Raw genomic sequence first — 14,681 nt, forward strand, 5'->3', positions numbered from 1 at the left:
TAGAGTCCAAGATTTCATAATGCCTATTGCAATGCCTTTTTCAGTTTTGGGGCTGAATTCTTTGAAACTCAATATATCATTCCATAAATTCATTTAGATCAATGGTATGGGATGGACTGAAATATCAGCATGCTAATATTGAAGAATGAAGGACTAATTATGATATTTATCTTCAACAGTGTAAATGAAAGTGTTCATAAGTATTTCTTAAACTAGTGTAAAGCATACATTGTAGACATAAAATTTTTACTTGCTATTTACTAGCCATTTAATTTACTATATTAAGATCTGAAATGGAAATTGTTAATGGGTACAAAACAAAAAGGCCTAATTTTTTTTGGAACCACAAATTCAAAGTGTTCTGTATGTGTTTCTTTTGCAATTTATTTAGAACTAGAAAGCTTAATATTTTAAATAGCTCTGGAATTATGAAAATATGAGTGTGTGTGTGTGTGTGTGTGTGTGTGTGTGTATATGTGTATATACACACATATATATACATGTATTTTCTTTTTCTTTTTAAAGGCCACCTAGACCAAGCACCCCAGACCTTTCTAAGGCAAGGGGTTCCCCTCCAACTTCCAGTAATATTGTGCAAGGACAGATTAAACAAGGTAAAGTGAAATCTTATTAAGTAATTGATATGACCTTTCAGCTCTAGAAACTGAGGAGGCATAGCTGATATATAATCATAACATTTTGTTTGTCTCAGATTGTTAAAAGAGAGAAAAGTTGTTATATTCCAGATGTAAATATGGATAATTAAGATGTCAGTTAAAAATAAATCAGATTTACTTAGAAATTGATAAATGAGCATATTTCACATAATTTTATTATAGTGTTTTGGACTAATTTTTATGCATTAGGGGTACCTTAACCTGACAACACTAGTGACTTAATTGTATCTTGTGTCTATAAGTTATACCTATTTTTTAAAACTATATTTAGAAATGTTTAAATTTGTATTTCCCAGCTATAGCTCTTCTTTTGCCATTTGCCAGTAGTTCATGCACTGTAATCCACAAGTGGAAATTCTTTCTTTTTATTTAAATCCTTATATACTGTAACTTTTGTCCATAGGTTCATTTTTTATTAGAGGTAGAAGAAAGGTTGCGTTTTTCTTCCTTCCTCATCTTTTATACTCATTTTAAGACTGACAAGTGAGCTAACCAAAATTGGGGGGCAGGGAGGTCACTTCTGCTTAGAGAGCTTTCCTTCAAGCTAATAGTTATTAAGGCCAATGTTCACAGTGTTAGTAAAAGTGAAGAAGTAAGCAAGAGATGGGATGATGATGTTTCTTCTTGTAAATGGCAAGATTTTAGGTTTTTTTTTTTTCTTTTTTTAGGTTTTAAAGAGTCAGTAAATAGTTCTGCAAGATTTTTAGATGAAGGGTAGACCTCCAGCTTCATATCTACAGTGTTTCCTTTTCCTTGACAAGTACTCTTCTCTCTTAGCTGATTGTTTGGCATCTGCTTTAACATCCTTAAATGGTATGCTTGGCTTTTAGTTTTAGGCCCTTAACTTTCTCATCCTGAAAGTTAAGCCTCCCACCCTCTCTATGCCACTCCTGTCTTTTATTTCCAACCCCACGTGGTCACCCCTCTTACTTCCCAGTCCTCTCATCAAATCTTTATGATCACTTTATAGTGGTTTATATTAAGTTATTGAAAGATTTTGGTTAGATAATTTTTTTATACTTATGTATGTGTGAAATACACCAGAAAAGTGCACGAAACAGAAATGTACAGCTCAATGATTTTTACAAGCTAAACGCCCTTGTAACTATATCCTTGGGCAAGAAATAGAACCTTGCCAGCACTGCAGAAGCCTCCTTCACGTTCCCTCCCAGTCAGTGTACTCTCTTCTTCCGAGGGTAACTGCTATCTTGACTTTTGGGAAATCACTTCTCATTTCTTTATGGTTATGGTAACCTAAGTTTAAATCCCTAAACACTATAGTATAGTTTTGCTTGTGTTTTGAATTTTATACGAATTCAGTCAGCCATGGAATATGTATTTTCTTGTGTTTAGCTACTTTTTTGTAAGACTTATCAGTGTTCCATGTGATTATAACTTGCTCATTTCCATTGTTCATTTTATTGCTATGTATGAGATTCTGATGAATGAATAGACCATAATTTATTCATTCTTTTTCTGTCAATAGACATTTGGATTATTTCCAGTGTTTGGTTTTCATAAGTAATTCAATTCTGCTATAAACATTTTTGTATTTGCATTAGTGTATATTATAAGCTTTGCTGTTGTGCAAGTAACCAGAAGTGGAATTTCTGCATATATTTACCTTCAGCTTTATAGATAGTGTTAACATGTTTTCCTAAGTGTATTAGCTAGGATATGGGTCAGTGAGACCTCTAATACACAGCTGGTAAGATATCCTAGTCAACATGTAATATTTTCCATCTTTTCTAGTTTAGCCATTTTTGTATAGCTAATACATCCAGCATATCAATATTTTAATTTATGATTAATATTTTGTGTCCTTTTTAAGAAGTTATCCTGATGTCCCTACTCTGAGATGAGGATATTCTTCTCTCTTTTCTTTCAAAGCTTTCTAATTTTACTTTTCTCATTTAGATCTACAAGCTGCCTAGACTTTAATTTTGAATATTATGTGAAGCAGCAGTCCTATTTCAATTTTACTCTCATATGATACCAAATTGGTCGAGAGATGCTTCTTTCCCCACTGCTTTGCAGTGCCATCTTTGTCTTAAATAAAATGTCCTTATATAATGTGGTCTGTTTCTGAGCTGTTTGAGCCCATTGATTTGTTTGTGTATCCCTGTGCCTTAATTCCTATAGCTTTATAGTAAGACTTGGTATTTAATAGATCACATCTTCCTACCTGTTCTTCATACAGAATTCTTGGCTGTTTTTGTCTCTGAATTTCAGTATAAACTTTAGAACCATTTTCTTGTTGTCACAAAGATCTACTGCGATTTTTTTTTTTTTTCGTCTTTTTGTCTTTTTAGGGCCGCACCTGTGGCTTATGGAGGTTCCCAGCCTAGGGGTCTAACTGGAGCTACAGCTGCTGGCCTACACCACAGCCACAGCAACACTGGGTCCAAGCTGCATCTGCAACCTACACCGCAGCTTGTGGCAATACCAGATCCCTAACCCACTAAGTGAGGCGAGGGACCGAACTTGCAACCTCATAGTTTCTAGTCGGATTCGTTTCCACTGCACCACGACAGGAACTCCTGATTTTAACTTCAATTTTTGTGGAATTTATAGCTCATTTGGGGGTGAATTATTATCTTAATGGGATTCACTCATTTAATTCATCAACTTGATATATCTCTATATTTACTTAGATCTTATTTAGATATCATAACTCTTGTATGGTTTTCTGGGTAGAGGTCTTATATATCCTCTGTTAGATTTATTCCTAAATATTAGATTTTTAATATATTCTTGAAATTTCTTCATTTTCTGTGCCCCTGATACTGAAATGCAGTTGATTTTTGTATATTGACCTTATATCAAAGAATCTTGCTAAATTCACCTGTTAACAGTAATACTTTTCTGTAGATTCCTTTGATCTTATAGACAATCATATGGGACAGCTTTTTTATTCCTAATATCAAAGGGAAAACTTTTTGGCTTTCCTAACTATGATATTTCCTATATGCTTTTGCAGAAAATTTAAGAAATTTACTATTCCTTTGCTGAATGCTTATCATCGATGTATGTTGTATTTTGTCTTGCTTTTTCCGTATTGAGGTGTTTATATAATTTATTTTTATTCTATTAATGTGATGAATTTAGAACATGAATCAATTTTTGCATTCCGGAATAAAAGCAATCTTGTGATTTATTACCGTCCTATATGTTATTGCATTTGGTTTAATGTTTTTTATTTAGGAAAAGTTTTCTTTCTTCTAATGTCTTTATAAGGTCTTGCATTATTCAGGTTTCAGAAAATGGATTGGAGAATCTTCTTTTTCTGTTTTTAGATAGAATATGTGTAATATTGGCATCATTTATTTCATAAATGTGCAGTAGAATTTGCTGTATTTAGACTTAGAGTTTTCTTTTGGAGAGTTTTAAAAGTCTGAGTTCTGTTTCTCTCATGTTAAATGACTCTTCAGACTTTCTGCTGCTTTTTGTGTCAGTTTCATTATGTAGTATATATTTAGGGTTTTTCCAGTTTTAAGTTTTCAAATTTGTTTGCATTTGAAAAGATAGCATTATCTTATCTTTTTAATTCCTTTAGTATTCATGGTGATGTGCTGGTGTCTCCATTTTTTTTTCCTGATAAAAATCATTTGTATATTTCTTTTTTCTTGATTAATCTTAATAGGACCTTATCAATCTTCTTAATGCTTTTACTGAAGGCAAGGTTCTTTGTTTATCCTTTCTAATGGATATTTTTTCTTTTAATTCAGTGAATTTCATTATATTTATAGCTGTACAATCATCATCACAACCTTAATTTTAGAACATTTCCATCCCAAACCCCCAGTCCATCTCCTACCGCAACCTTCTCCTTTGCTAATCATAAGTTTTTCAAAGTCTGTGAGTCTGTTTCTGTCCTGCAAATAAGCACATTATATCCTTTTTTAGATTCCACATATAAGTGATAACATATGATGTTTGTGTCTCACTGTCTGACTAACTTCACTTAGCATGATAATTTCTAGGTCCATCTATGTTGCTCCAAATGTCATTATTTCATTCTTTTTTTATAGCTGAATAATATTCCATTGTATATATTTAACACACCTTTATCCACTCCTCTGTTGATGGACATTTAGGTTGCTTCCATGTCTTGGCTATTGTATATAGTGGTGCAGTGAACATTGAGTTAAATGTATCTTTTTGAGTTGTAGTTTTCTTTGGATGGATGCCCAGTAGTGGAATTGCTGGATCATAATGGTAATTCTGTTTTTAGTTTTTTTTTTTTTTTTTTTTTTTTTTTTTTTTTTAGGAATCTCCATGCTGTTTTCCATACAGTTGCACTAATTTACAGTCCTAGCAACAGTTGGAACAGGGTTCTCTTTTCTCCACACCCTCTGCAGCATTTATTGTTTATAGACTTTTTTTTTTTAATAGACTTTTTGATGATGGCCATTCTGGCTTGTGTAAGGTGGCATATTTTTTCTATTTCAAGAAATTCTGCTCTCTCTTTACTTCCCCCACTTCCTTTAGATTCAGTATGCTGTTAGTATTATTTTTTTAAACTTCTTAAGATTGATGGTTACTTACTGATTTTTCAGCCCTTCTTATTTTAGAGTATATTCAAAAAATCATGTCATCTGTAAATAAAGATAATTTCACTTCTTTTCTTCTCTTTTTTCTTTTTACTTCTTTTCAGTTGGTATGCGTTTTATTTTTCTTACCTTATTGCATAGGTGTACACTTACAGAAAGATGTTGAATTGAAGTTAGAACAGACATCCTTGCCTCATTCCCAATTATAGGGATAAAGCATTCAGTCTTTTACTCTTAAGTATGATGTTGGCTATAAATTTTTCTGGATAAGCTGTAAGTTGAGAAAGTGCCCTCTTATTCCTCATTTGTTGAGATTTAAAAATTGTGAATGGATATTAGATTTTGTCAGGTGATTTTTTTCTGTGTCTGTTGAAATTATCAAATGTTTTTCTCCTTTATTGTCTTTTTACTGTTTAAAAAACCTTGCAATCCTTGGGTAGATCGTATTTGGTCATGATGAATTATTCTTTTTATAGATTGTTGGATATAATTTGCTAAAATTTTGTTAAGAGCTTTTGTTGTATGGTCTTGGTGATTTAGGTCTATATTTTCATTTTCGTAATGTATTTGTTCAATATTGGTAACAGGGTAATAATGCTGGTCTCACAGAATGAGTTAAGATGTTATCTGTTTTCTTGTGTTTTCTGGAAGGGTTTGTGTAGAATTGTTACTTTTTTTTTTTTTTTTTTTTACTTATTTTACCTGTTTGGCCAAATTATGTAGGTATGGGGTTTTCCTTATGAGAAGATTTTTAACTACGCATTTAAATACTTTAATAGATATAGAGCTATTTAGGGTTTTTTTTTTTTTAATTTTGTCTTGGGTGGACTTTGCTCGTTTGTGTTATTTATTGGCAAAAAGTTGTTTAATATTCTCATATTTTCTTTTCAATATCACGTCTATAGGACTTGAAATGATATCCTATAATTTCTGTTATTTGTAATTTTTGTTTTTTCTCTTTTTCTCCTGATCAGCATGGCTAGTAACTTAGCAGTTTTATGGATCTTAATAAGCTTTGGTTTCATCAGTTTTTATTTACTGTTTTTCTGTTTTCCATTTCATTTTCTCTGCTTTGGTTGTTATTATTTCATTTCTTTTGCTTTAAATTTGCTTTTATTTTTTAGGTTTTTTTTTTTTTTTTTTTTTTTAAGGTAGAACCTGAGGTCATTGATTTCAAAATTTTCTTCTTTTTATTCTAATAGAGGCAGTCAGCACTGCAAATATACCCCTAAGTACAGCTTTACCCCTAAGGCATCCCACATAGTTTGTTATGTTGTCCTTTTAATCATTCTTTTGACTTTTTCTTTCATCCATGGGTAATTTATTGTTGTGATAAATGTGCAAACATTGGGAACTTTCCAAGGATCTTTCTGCTATTGATTCTTAATTTATGGTCAGATAGCATATTTTGTATGTTTGAATCATTTGAATATTGAGACTTAAACATGGCCCTAAATATGGTCTTTCATGGTCAATATATTGTGTGCACCTCAGATGACTGTATCCTGCTGCTCTTGGGTGGAGTGTTTCATAAATGTCAGGTCAGGTTGCTTGAGAGCATTCAAGTTTAGCATATACTGACTGATTTTTCTGCCCACTTGGTTCTATTGTTTAGATACGGGTATTGAAATCTGTGGTTATGGATTTGTTTATTCTTACTGAATTTCTGTAAGTTTTTGCTTGATTTATTTTATTAGGTGCATAAGCCTTTAGAATTGTTTTCTTATTTTTTATTTTTTTGTCAGTATAAAATAGCCTCTTTTCCTTGATAATATACTTTGCTTTGAAATCTACTTTGTTTATAATAATATAGCCATTTCAGCATTTTTGGTTACTATTAGTACAGCATATCTTTACCCATCCTTTTATTTTTCCCCTATTTGGGTCTTTATATTTAAAATACATTTTATTTTATTTTATTTTATTTTCCCACTGTACAGCAAGGGGATCAAGTTATCCTTACATAAAATACATTTCTTATAGGCAAGCTGACCTGCTTTTTAACTGGGGCAGTTAAACCATTTATATTCAGTTTGATTGTTAATACATTAGATTTGAGTCAGTCATTCTGCTATTTATTTTTCTCCTTGTCCCATGTATTCATTGTTTCTTCTTTTCCTTTTTTTATTCTCTTTCAGAATAATAGAGTATTTTTTATGATTCCATTTTATCTTCTTTATTAGCTTATTAGGTAGTTACTATTTTATTATTTTACTGGTTTATTTTAGAGTTTCTAGTCTAACCCTATAACTTATCACAGTGTATCTAGAAGTGATATTATAGCATTTGACATTTAATATAAAATCCTTATGATATTTTACTTGGATTTTTCACTTCTAGCCCTTACATTATTTTTGTCATGAGTGGATTTTTCACTTCTAGCCCTTACGTTATTTTTGTCGTGAGTTTCTCTTTTAAATATGTTACAAAATCTCAGAAATCATTGTTGTTATTTGTGTTTAATAGTTGTATTTTAAAGAGGCTTTAGTAATAAGAAAAAAACATACATTTTATCTATAGAGTTACCATTTTTAGTGATGTTTATTCTGTTGTGTAGATCTAGTATTCTATCTGGTATAATTTTCCTTCTGCCTAACATTGCACTCACTTTAACATTTCTTGTAGTGGGGATCTGCTATTCTTTCAGCATTTGTATGTCTGAAAACATATTTATTTGCCTCTGATTTTTAATTTTTTTTTTCAGCATATCATTCTAGATTGACCGTTTTAATCTTTTGGTACTTTAAAAATGTTACTGTATTGTCTCCTTGCTTGTATTGTTTCAAACAAGAATTCTGATATCATCCTTATCTTTCTCTGTTCAAAAGATTTTTTTTTAATTAATTCTTGCTGCTTAATATTTTCTCTTTATCACTGATTTTGAAAAATTTGATTATTATGAAGTTCCTTGGTGTGGTTTTCATGTTTTTATGGTTGGAATTATTCAGACTTCTTAGTTTTATATGTTTCACTTATTTAAAAAGTTTTCAATCATTATTATTCAAATATTCTTTCTATCCTCCCCATCTCAGCTCTCTTTAGGGGATTCAAGTTACAGGTACATTAGGCCACTTGAACTTGCTTCACTGATACTCTTTTTTATTTTTTTTGATTCATTTTTATCTGTTTTGATTAGGTAATTTCTTTTCCGTGTCTTCAAGTTCTCCATCTGTTCTTGGCAATGACTAACCTGTTATTAATCTCATCCAATATGTATTTCATTGTGGCTTGTGTCTAAAATTTTGATTGGGGTCTTTTTTTTTTTTTTTTTGTCCATACTTGTGGCATGCAGAAATTCCTAAGCCAGGGATCCAGCCTGTACCACACCAGTGATCTTAACCACAGCAGTGACAATTCCAGATACTTAACCCACTGAGCCATCAGGGAACTCCCTGGGGTCTTTTTTGTATTCTCCTTGCCTCTAACTTAAAAATATATAGGTTACAGTTATGTTAAGTGTTTTAGCATCCTTAGTTGATAGTTCTGACATCTTTGTCAATTCTAGGTTGATTTTAATTTTTTTTTTCTCATTATAGACTGTGCTTTCCTGACTCTTTGCATGCCTGGAAATCTTTGATTAGATGGCAGATATTTGAATTTTACCAGATATTTGAAGCTTCTTGAGCTTCAGTTACTTGGAAACAGTTTGATCTTTTTCTGATCTTGCTTTTATTACTTGTTAGGTAGATTTGGAGTAGTGCTCCATCAAAAGCCTGTCATTTCCCATCACTGAGGCAGGACCTTCCTGAGTACTCTGTTGAATACCTCCATGAGCTATAGATTTTTAATGAATTTTCATTATCTGTACTGAGAGCTACATAGTAAAATTCTTTAGGATGGCATTACAAAACCCACTTATTATCTGAATGTTGAAATGTAAAGTTTCTTTCTCTTTTACTTCCTTTTTACAGCTACACTAGCGGCATATAGAAGTTCCCAGGCTAGGGGTCGCATTGGAGCTGCAGCTGCTGGACTACGCCGCAGCCACAGCAACAAGGGAACCAAGCCACATCTGTGACCCTACACTACAGCTTGCAGCAAAGTTGGATCCATAACCTACTGAAGAAGGCCAGGGATCGAATCTGCATCCTTATGGATCAGTTCTTAAACCCACTGAGCCACAATGAGAACTCCTGAAATGTAATGATTCTTTAATAAATATTTATTAGGCATTTTTTTCCTCCAAACAAATTTGTTTGAGATGAAGAGAGATTAGTCTGGTGTATGCACTCTTGAATAGTTTATTTGCTTCTAGTAGATAACACACAAACATAAATAACCAATGCAGGGTAGGAATTGGTAAGAGATACAGATAACACACTCTGTTTTCTGACTGCTCTTCAGCAGAGTATTATATATTCTCATCTTTCTACTCTGACTTCTTCTACATTGGTTTTCTTTTAAACATTTTCCTCTTTCCTTATATTTTATTGTCCTTAATCCCACTGTAGCACACATTGACTCACAATTTACTTTTCATGTTGCATTGCAAACATGAATATGCTTGTTTTCGATAAACTGCCACCTGTATGTTGGCTAATACATGTTCAGCTTCAAAATAATCTATATGGAGTAAAGACTTTAGCTGGAGATTGAATCTTTTATAGGCATTTGGGCCTGAGAGTAAAGATGATATAGTTTTGCTAACATAACTTCTTGAAAACAAGATCAGGGTATTTCATGGGCTTGTTAATTCACTGTTTTCCAATAGTTAATATTTATTGGCAGTCATGTACTTTTTGATAGAGATAGAATTTAATTATTAGATATTAGGGAGTTCATGTTGTGGCTCAGTGGGTAACAAACCCAACTGGTATCCATGAGGATGCAGGTTCGATCCTTGGCCTCACTCAATGGGTTAAGTATCCAGCATTGATGTGAGCTATAGTGTAGTGTATGGCTCAGATCCTGCTTTGCTGTGGCTGTGGTATAGGCCAGCAGCGCAGCTCCGGTTTGACCCCTGGCCTGGGAATTTCCATATGCTGTGAGTGAGGCCCTTAAAAAAAAAAAAAAAAAAAAAGATATTTGATTGTGCGGTTTATAAAACATCTTCCTTGAGAAAGGGACAAACAACCCTGAATCTGACCATGGTGTTAACCTTTTCTATATTCTGACATGTTGTGCTTCTCTATATCAATTCAGCAGCCTCATGGCAAAAGTCTGTGTCTTTAGAGCTTATCTCGAGTGTGACCATATCTTTATGTTTGTAGCAGCATCTTTATTCAGGGTTAGGTGTGGAGGCAAATCTAGGCAACTTAAAGATTTAAAGCTTTGTTATGTTATTTGCAATTTTATTTTTCAGAAGTGGATTCAATTTAGGGTGTTTAAACCTAAAAGTAAGAGGTAGTCATTGTTAAATTATCTCAGGAATCATTTAGGTAAATTAACCAATAGTTACTTATCCTTTTCCAGGATCTGTAGCAAAAAACTCAGAGTATATATCAGGCCAATGGATGGACCTGAGAGCTCCTTAAAATTTTGTGTTTGAACTTAGGTGCCTTTTTAAAAAATATTGCAGCAGCTATAATTTAATTGCAAAAGCTCAAACTTTGGTCTGCTTTGGAAGCTCAGAGAGCAGGGACTTTTTTTTCTTTTGTTCACTGATTTATCACAAGTGCTTGGAATAGTGACTGGTACATAGGAGGAACTTGGTAAATATTTGTTGAATGAATGAATCTATAGATGCCTACTGTTTATGCTTCTAGAGTCAATGTGTCAATAACTAGGAACTAAGGCTCAAAGGGCTGACAGAAGAGATACCTGCCTTCCAGGAGCTTATGTCTAGTGGAGGAGATCCAGAAGAGTGCAGTTTATGATTTTAGTTGGCTACTTATTTGCTTTTCCTACCAGATTCCTAGTACTTTGGAGCATCTTTGTCTAATTTTTATGAGTTTTTATATATTTAGCCCAGTACCTGGCATGGAGTAGGCCCTTATTATGTTAATCAAATGGAAGAAAATTTATATAGTCTTCCTATGTCTAATTCAAGTTAGTATTTATGTTATCCTTTTCTTTTCTTTTCTTTTCCTTTCTTTTTTCTTTTTTTTGGCTGCACCCACGGAACTTGGAAGTTCCTGGGCCAGGGATTAAATCCCAGCCTCAGGTACAGCCTATGCCGTAGCTGTGGCAGCGCTGGGTCCTCAGCCCACTGCCCTTGGCTGGGGATTGAACCCGCACTGCCACAGAGACAGTGCTAGATCCTTAACCCACTGCGCCACTGCAGAAATTTCTAATTTTATCTTTCACTATAATGAACTCTTTCCACACGGTTTTAGTCTTGCTTATTTATTTGTTTTGGACATTAGTAATGAAGGAGACCTTTTACTGGGTCTCCTCCTGAAGGATTTTTTACTGAAGGATTTTTTTTTTTTTTTAAGACTCTTTGGCTGGAGTTATAGGCCAACATAAAACTATCTGAACTTACTCTAATTTTGATGTAATCCAATGGTAATCTAGAGGCTTAGTGGTGTGACTGTATTACACATTATAGTGACACATTATTGACACCTTTATATTTTGCCTTGATGTACATCTGTCTGTCAGAGTATCGTCTGGGGCGGTATATTCGTTCTGCTTTATGGCAGGTCCTTATCCTTTCTTCCACCTGAAACTTTGTATTACTTTACTGCCTGTAGCTCTTTGTGCCCTTCTTTTACAGTGTTTTTAGGGTATCCTTTTTCCTTATGTTTGATTAATGATTTATCGTAATGCTTCACGTGGATTTAAAAGATGACTAGAATGCCTGTCTACTTAAGATGAAAATGTGGACATAAAAGAAGTTTATAAAAAGGCAAATGTTTCTCTAAGATCTGTATATTAGATGGCATACCCCATGTGGAAGACTTTTTTGTATTAGGTAGATGATTGACTCTAAGTTTCCTAACTTCTCATTGTTTTTCAGCTTTTCTCATTCTCTATCCTCCCCCTCTCAAAGCTTCACAGTTATCATATAACACTTCAAAGTGATCCATTGTTGAATAATTTTACTTATTTATTTATTTTCAGTATTTAGTTTTGAAAAACCTACTTTTTTAGACATTGCGTTAGGTTTTCTGTAGTGTCTATGTTTTCTTTCTTTTTTCCTTCTGAAAAATATGTTGAGGGGGCCATTCGTGTTCATCTACTGGGAGGATAATGAGCTTTAGACCAATATGTAGAGAGCACTTGCTACCAGAGTATGTTGGTTTTCTTTCCTATTTGTATTTTTAATATTCACAATGGCAGCTGGGAAAAATGGAGTTTAAAATCAGATTTCAAATGAAGACTGAAACCGTGGACATTGTCAAGTACTTATATACGTGCTATTTCAATGGAACCCAGAGCATATGTTTGTACACTTGTTATCTTCATCCATCTTTTCATGTGTGAGTAAGCAGTTGTGAAGAGGCTCTTAGCTGGAACATTACTTAAAGAACTTTCCCATGTAAAATAAGAGAACTTGGGTCAGTTCTGTCACTGTTTCGAAGCTGTGCAAAGACTGTTTTCCCTTGTGTTTTGCTCATCCTTAATAAGAGGAGCAAATTGGTAGTTGACCTGACAGCTCTTCTGTTTTAAGAAATTAAATGCTTGCTTATGTTTTGTGGTGTAAATCTCCAATGTTCAGTGCTGCACATAACTTACTCAGATTTATTATATGTCATTAAATCTTGAGCTTTTTATTATGGTATTGGTATTTTTCCTTCTAATTTCTATTGCTGATTTTTCTTTTTTTTTGTCTTTTGTCTATTGTCTTTTTTTTTGTTGTTGTTGTTGTTATTGTTGCTATTTCTTGGGCCGCTCCCGCGGCATATGGAGGTTCCCAGGCTAGGGGTTGAATCGGAGCTGTAGCCACCGGCCTACGCCAGGGCCACAGCAACTCGGGATCCAAGCCGCGTCTGCAACCTACACCACAGCTTACGGCAACGCCAGATCTTTAACCCACTGAGCAAGGGCAGGGATCGAACCCGCAACCTCATGGTTCCTAGTCGGATTCGTTAACCACTGCGCCACGACGGGAACTCCCCTGATTTTTCTATATGTGGACAGTTTTAAAAGATCTAGCAGAGTTTAATTTCAATATTCTCAATGAATTATGAAAATAGGTCTAGATTCTGCAGTTTCAGTTATGAGGTAGTTTGAATAAAGGATTTTTTGATGGTGATGCAGAGATTTTTAAAGCATAGTAAATATGATTCCTTGATTCTATTACAGTCTTTTTCTTTAATTTTTAGTGCCCACTGAATTTATTGAAAGAAAGTGTTAAATGGCTTTTTCTACATACAGTATCATTTAAATAGGACTCCAAAAATATAGTACTCAGAGAATCTGTTTATTTCTCTCATTAAAAATAAAGTTACATATATTGAACATTAGTCTATTAAGACACACTCTTATTCTAGCAGTTTTTTTCTAGTAGCATTTCTAGTTTCCATTAGATTTGTGATTTAGGGAAAACATTGGAGTTTAATCCCACTCCATATTTCACCTAGCTATGGTAATAATCACTTAGTCCTAAACTTTTGTTTATTTGTATTGAATTTTCTCACCTTCCATTCTAGTGTCCTTTCAGAATTAATAATAAAATCAGATGAAGATCACACAGGCTTTTCAAGGCTAGTAATCGCTTCTCCTTTATTTAAAGTGAAATTATGGAAAAGCCCCAACTGTTGGAAACCAGTAGAGGAACTTTTGCCACAATTTAGATAGCATGAACGCTAAAACCTGAAAATTTACTCCTTGCCACCATGGCTTACGAGCTTTTTGCATGAGGAAGTGAATGTTTTATAGGCCATAATAACTGATTTTGTAATTAAAAGTGATAAAAAATTATTCAGTGAAATATATAGAAATATTGGGGATTTATTTGTGAAATTAGAAAAGAGTCCTTAGATCTTATGAAATATATAGTTGAGAGTCATTCATAACGTTATAAAATGCTTATGATTGTATAAGGAACAAAAAAGTGGTCTATTACAGTAAAAAAGAAATTAAAATTTCCCAGATTTAACTTTCAGGTTTGCAAGATGTGCTTTTCAGGGTTTACGGAATAGGATTTTCTATTTTTTATTCCTACTCATACACTTCTTTTAGTTTTCCTGTTTACCTCACACGTGCCTGATTGACATTATGATGCATTCGTGTGGAAATTATGAAAAGTTGTTTTCATGCAGCTGTCCTGTAGTTACAAAAGAACTTCACTGCATGAAAAGCAAACATATCATTCAGCAGACAATGCTTAATCTGTTCAGGAGCCCAAACCTATTGCTGTTCAATGACAGAAGAAAGAAGAGGGATTAATTTGAAGATGCTTGTGCATGACATATGGTAATTTCTCCATAGGAAGGAAGTGTCAAATGGTGACCTCTAAATCTTAACATTGACCTCTAGTTGTAGAATGTGTGTGCCATACGCTCCTTTTGCCTTTTCATATGATAATTTAAGATGAACATTTTCCTGGTAACATAACTTTTGG

The 14,681-nt window shown here is 33.4% G+C and overlaps 1 protein-coding gene and 1 long non-coding RNA gene across 13 annotated transcripts in view; one reads left to right on the top strand and one right to left on the bottom strand.

The window, feature by feature from the left end:
* Positions 1–14,681, top strand: part of WDR7 (WD repeat domain 7) — a 375,641-nt gene that overhangs the window by 113,956 nt on the left and 247,004 nt on the right. For all 12 annotated transcript variants that reach the window (XM_021093595.2, XM_021093608.2, XM_021093602.2 and 9 more), the window contains one exon: positions 526–614. In XM_021093595.2, the coding sequence (XP_020949254.1) occupies positions 526–614 (89 nt within the window). The remainder of the gene's footprint in view (positions 1–525; positions 615–14,681) is intronic.
* On the bottom strand, positions 4,900–10,250 carry LOC146406308 (uncharacterized). Its single transcript, XR_014809259.1, has 2 exons — positions 10,189–10,250; positions 4,900–9,146 (listed from the first exon to the last, which is right to left on the bottom strand). It is a non-coding gene; the product is annotated as an uncharacterized LOC146406308 (long non-coding RNA).

Source organism: Sus scrofa, chromosome 1 (genome assembly GCF_054392235.1).
Source record: "Sus scrofa isolate SSC_HxYL_T2T_F1_AM1 chromosome 1, Sscrofa_HxYL_maternal_Yorkshire_Landrace_v2.0, whole genome shotgun sequence".
Classification (NCBI taxonomy): domain Eukaryota; kingdom Metazoa; phylum Chordata; class Mammalia; order Artiodactyla; family Suidae; genus Sus; species Sus scrofa.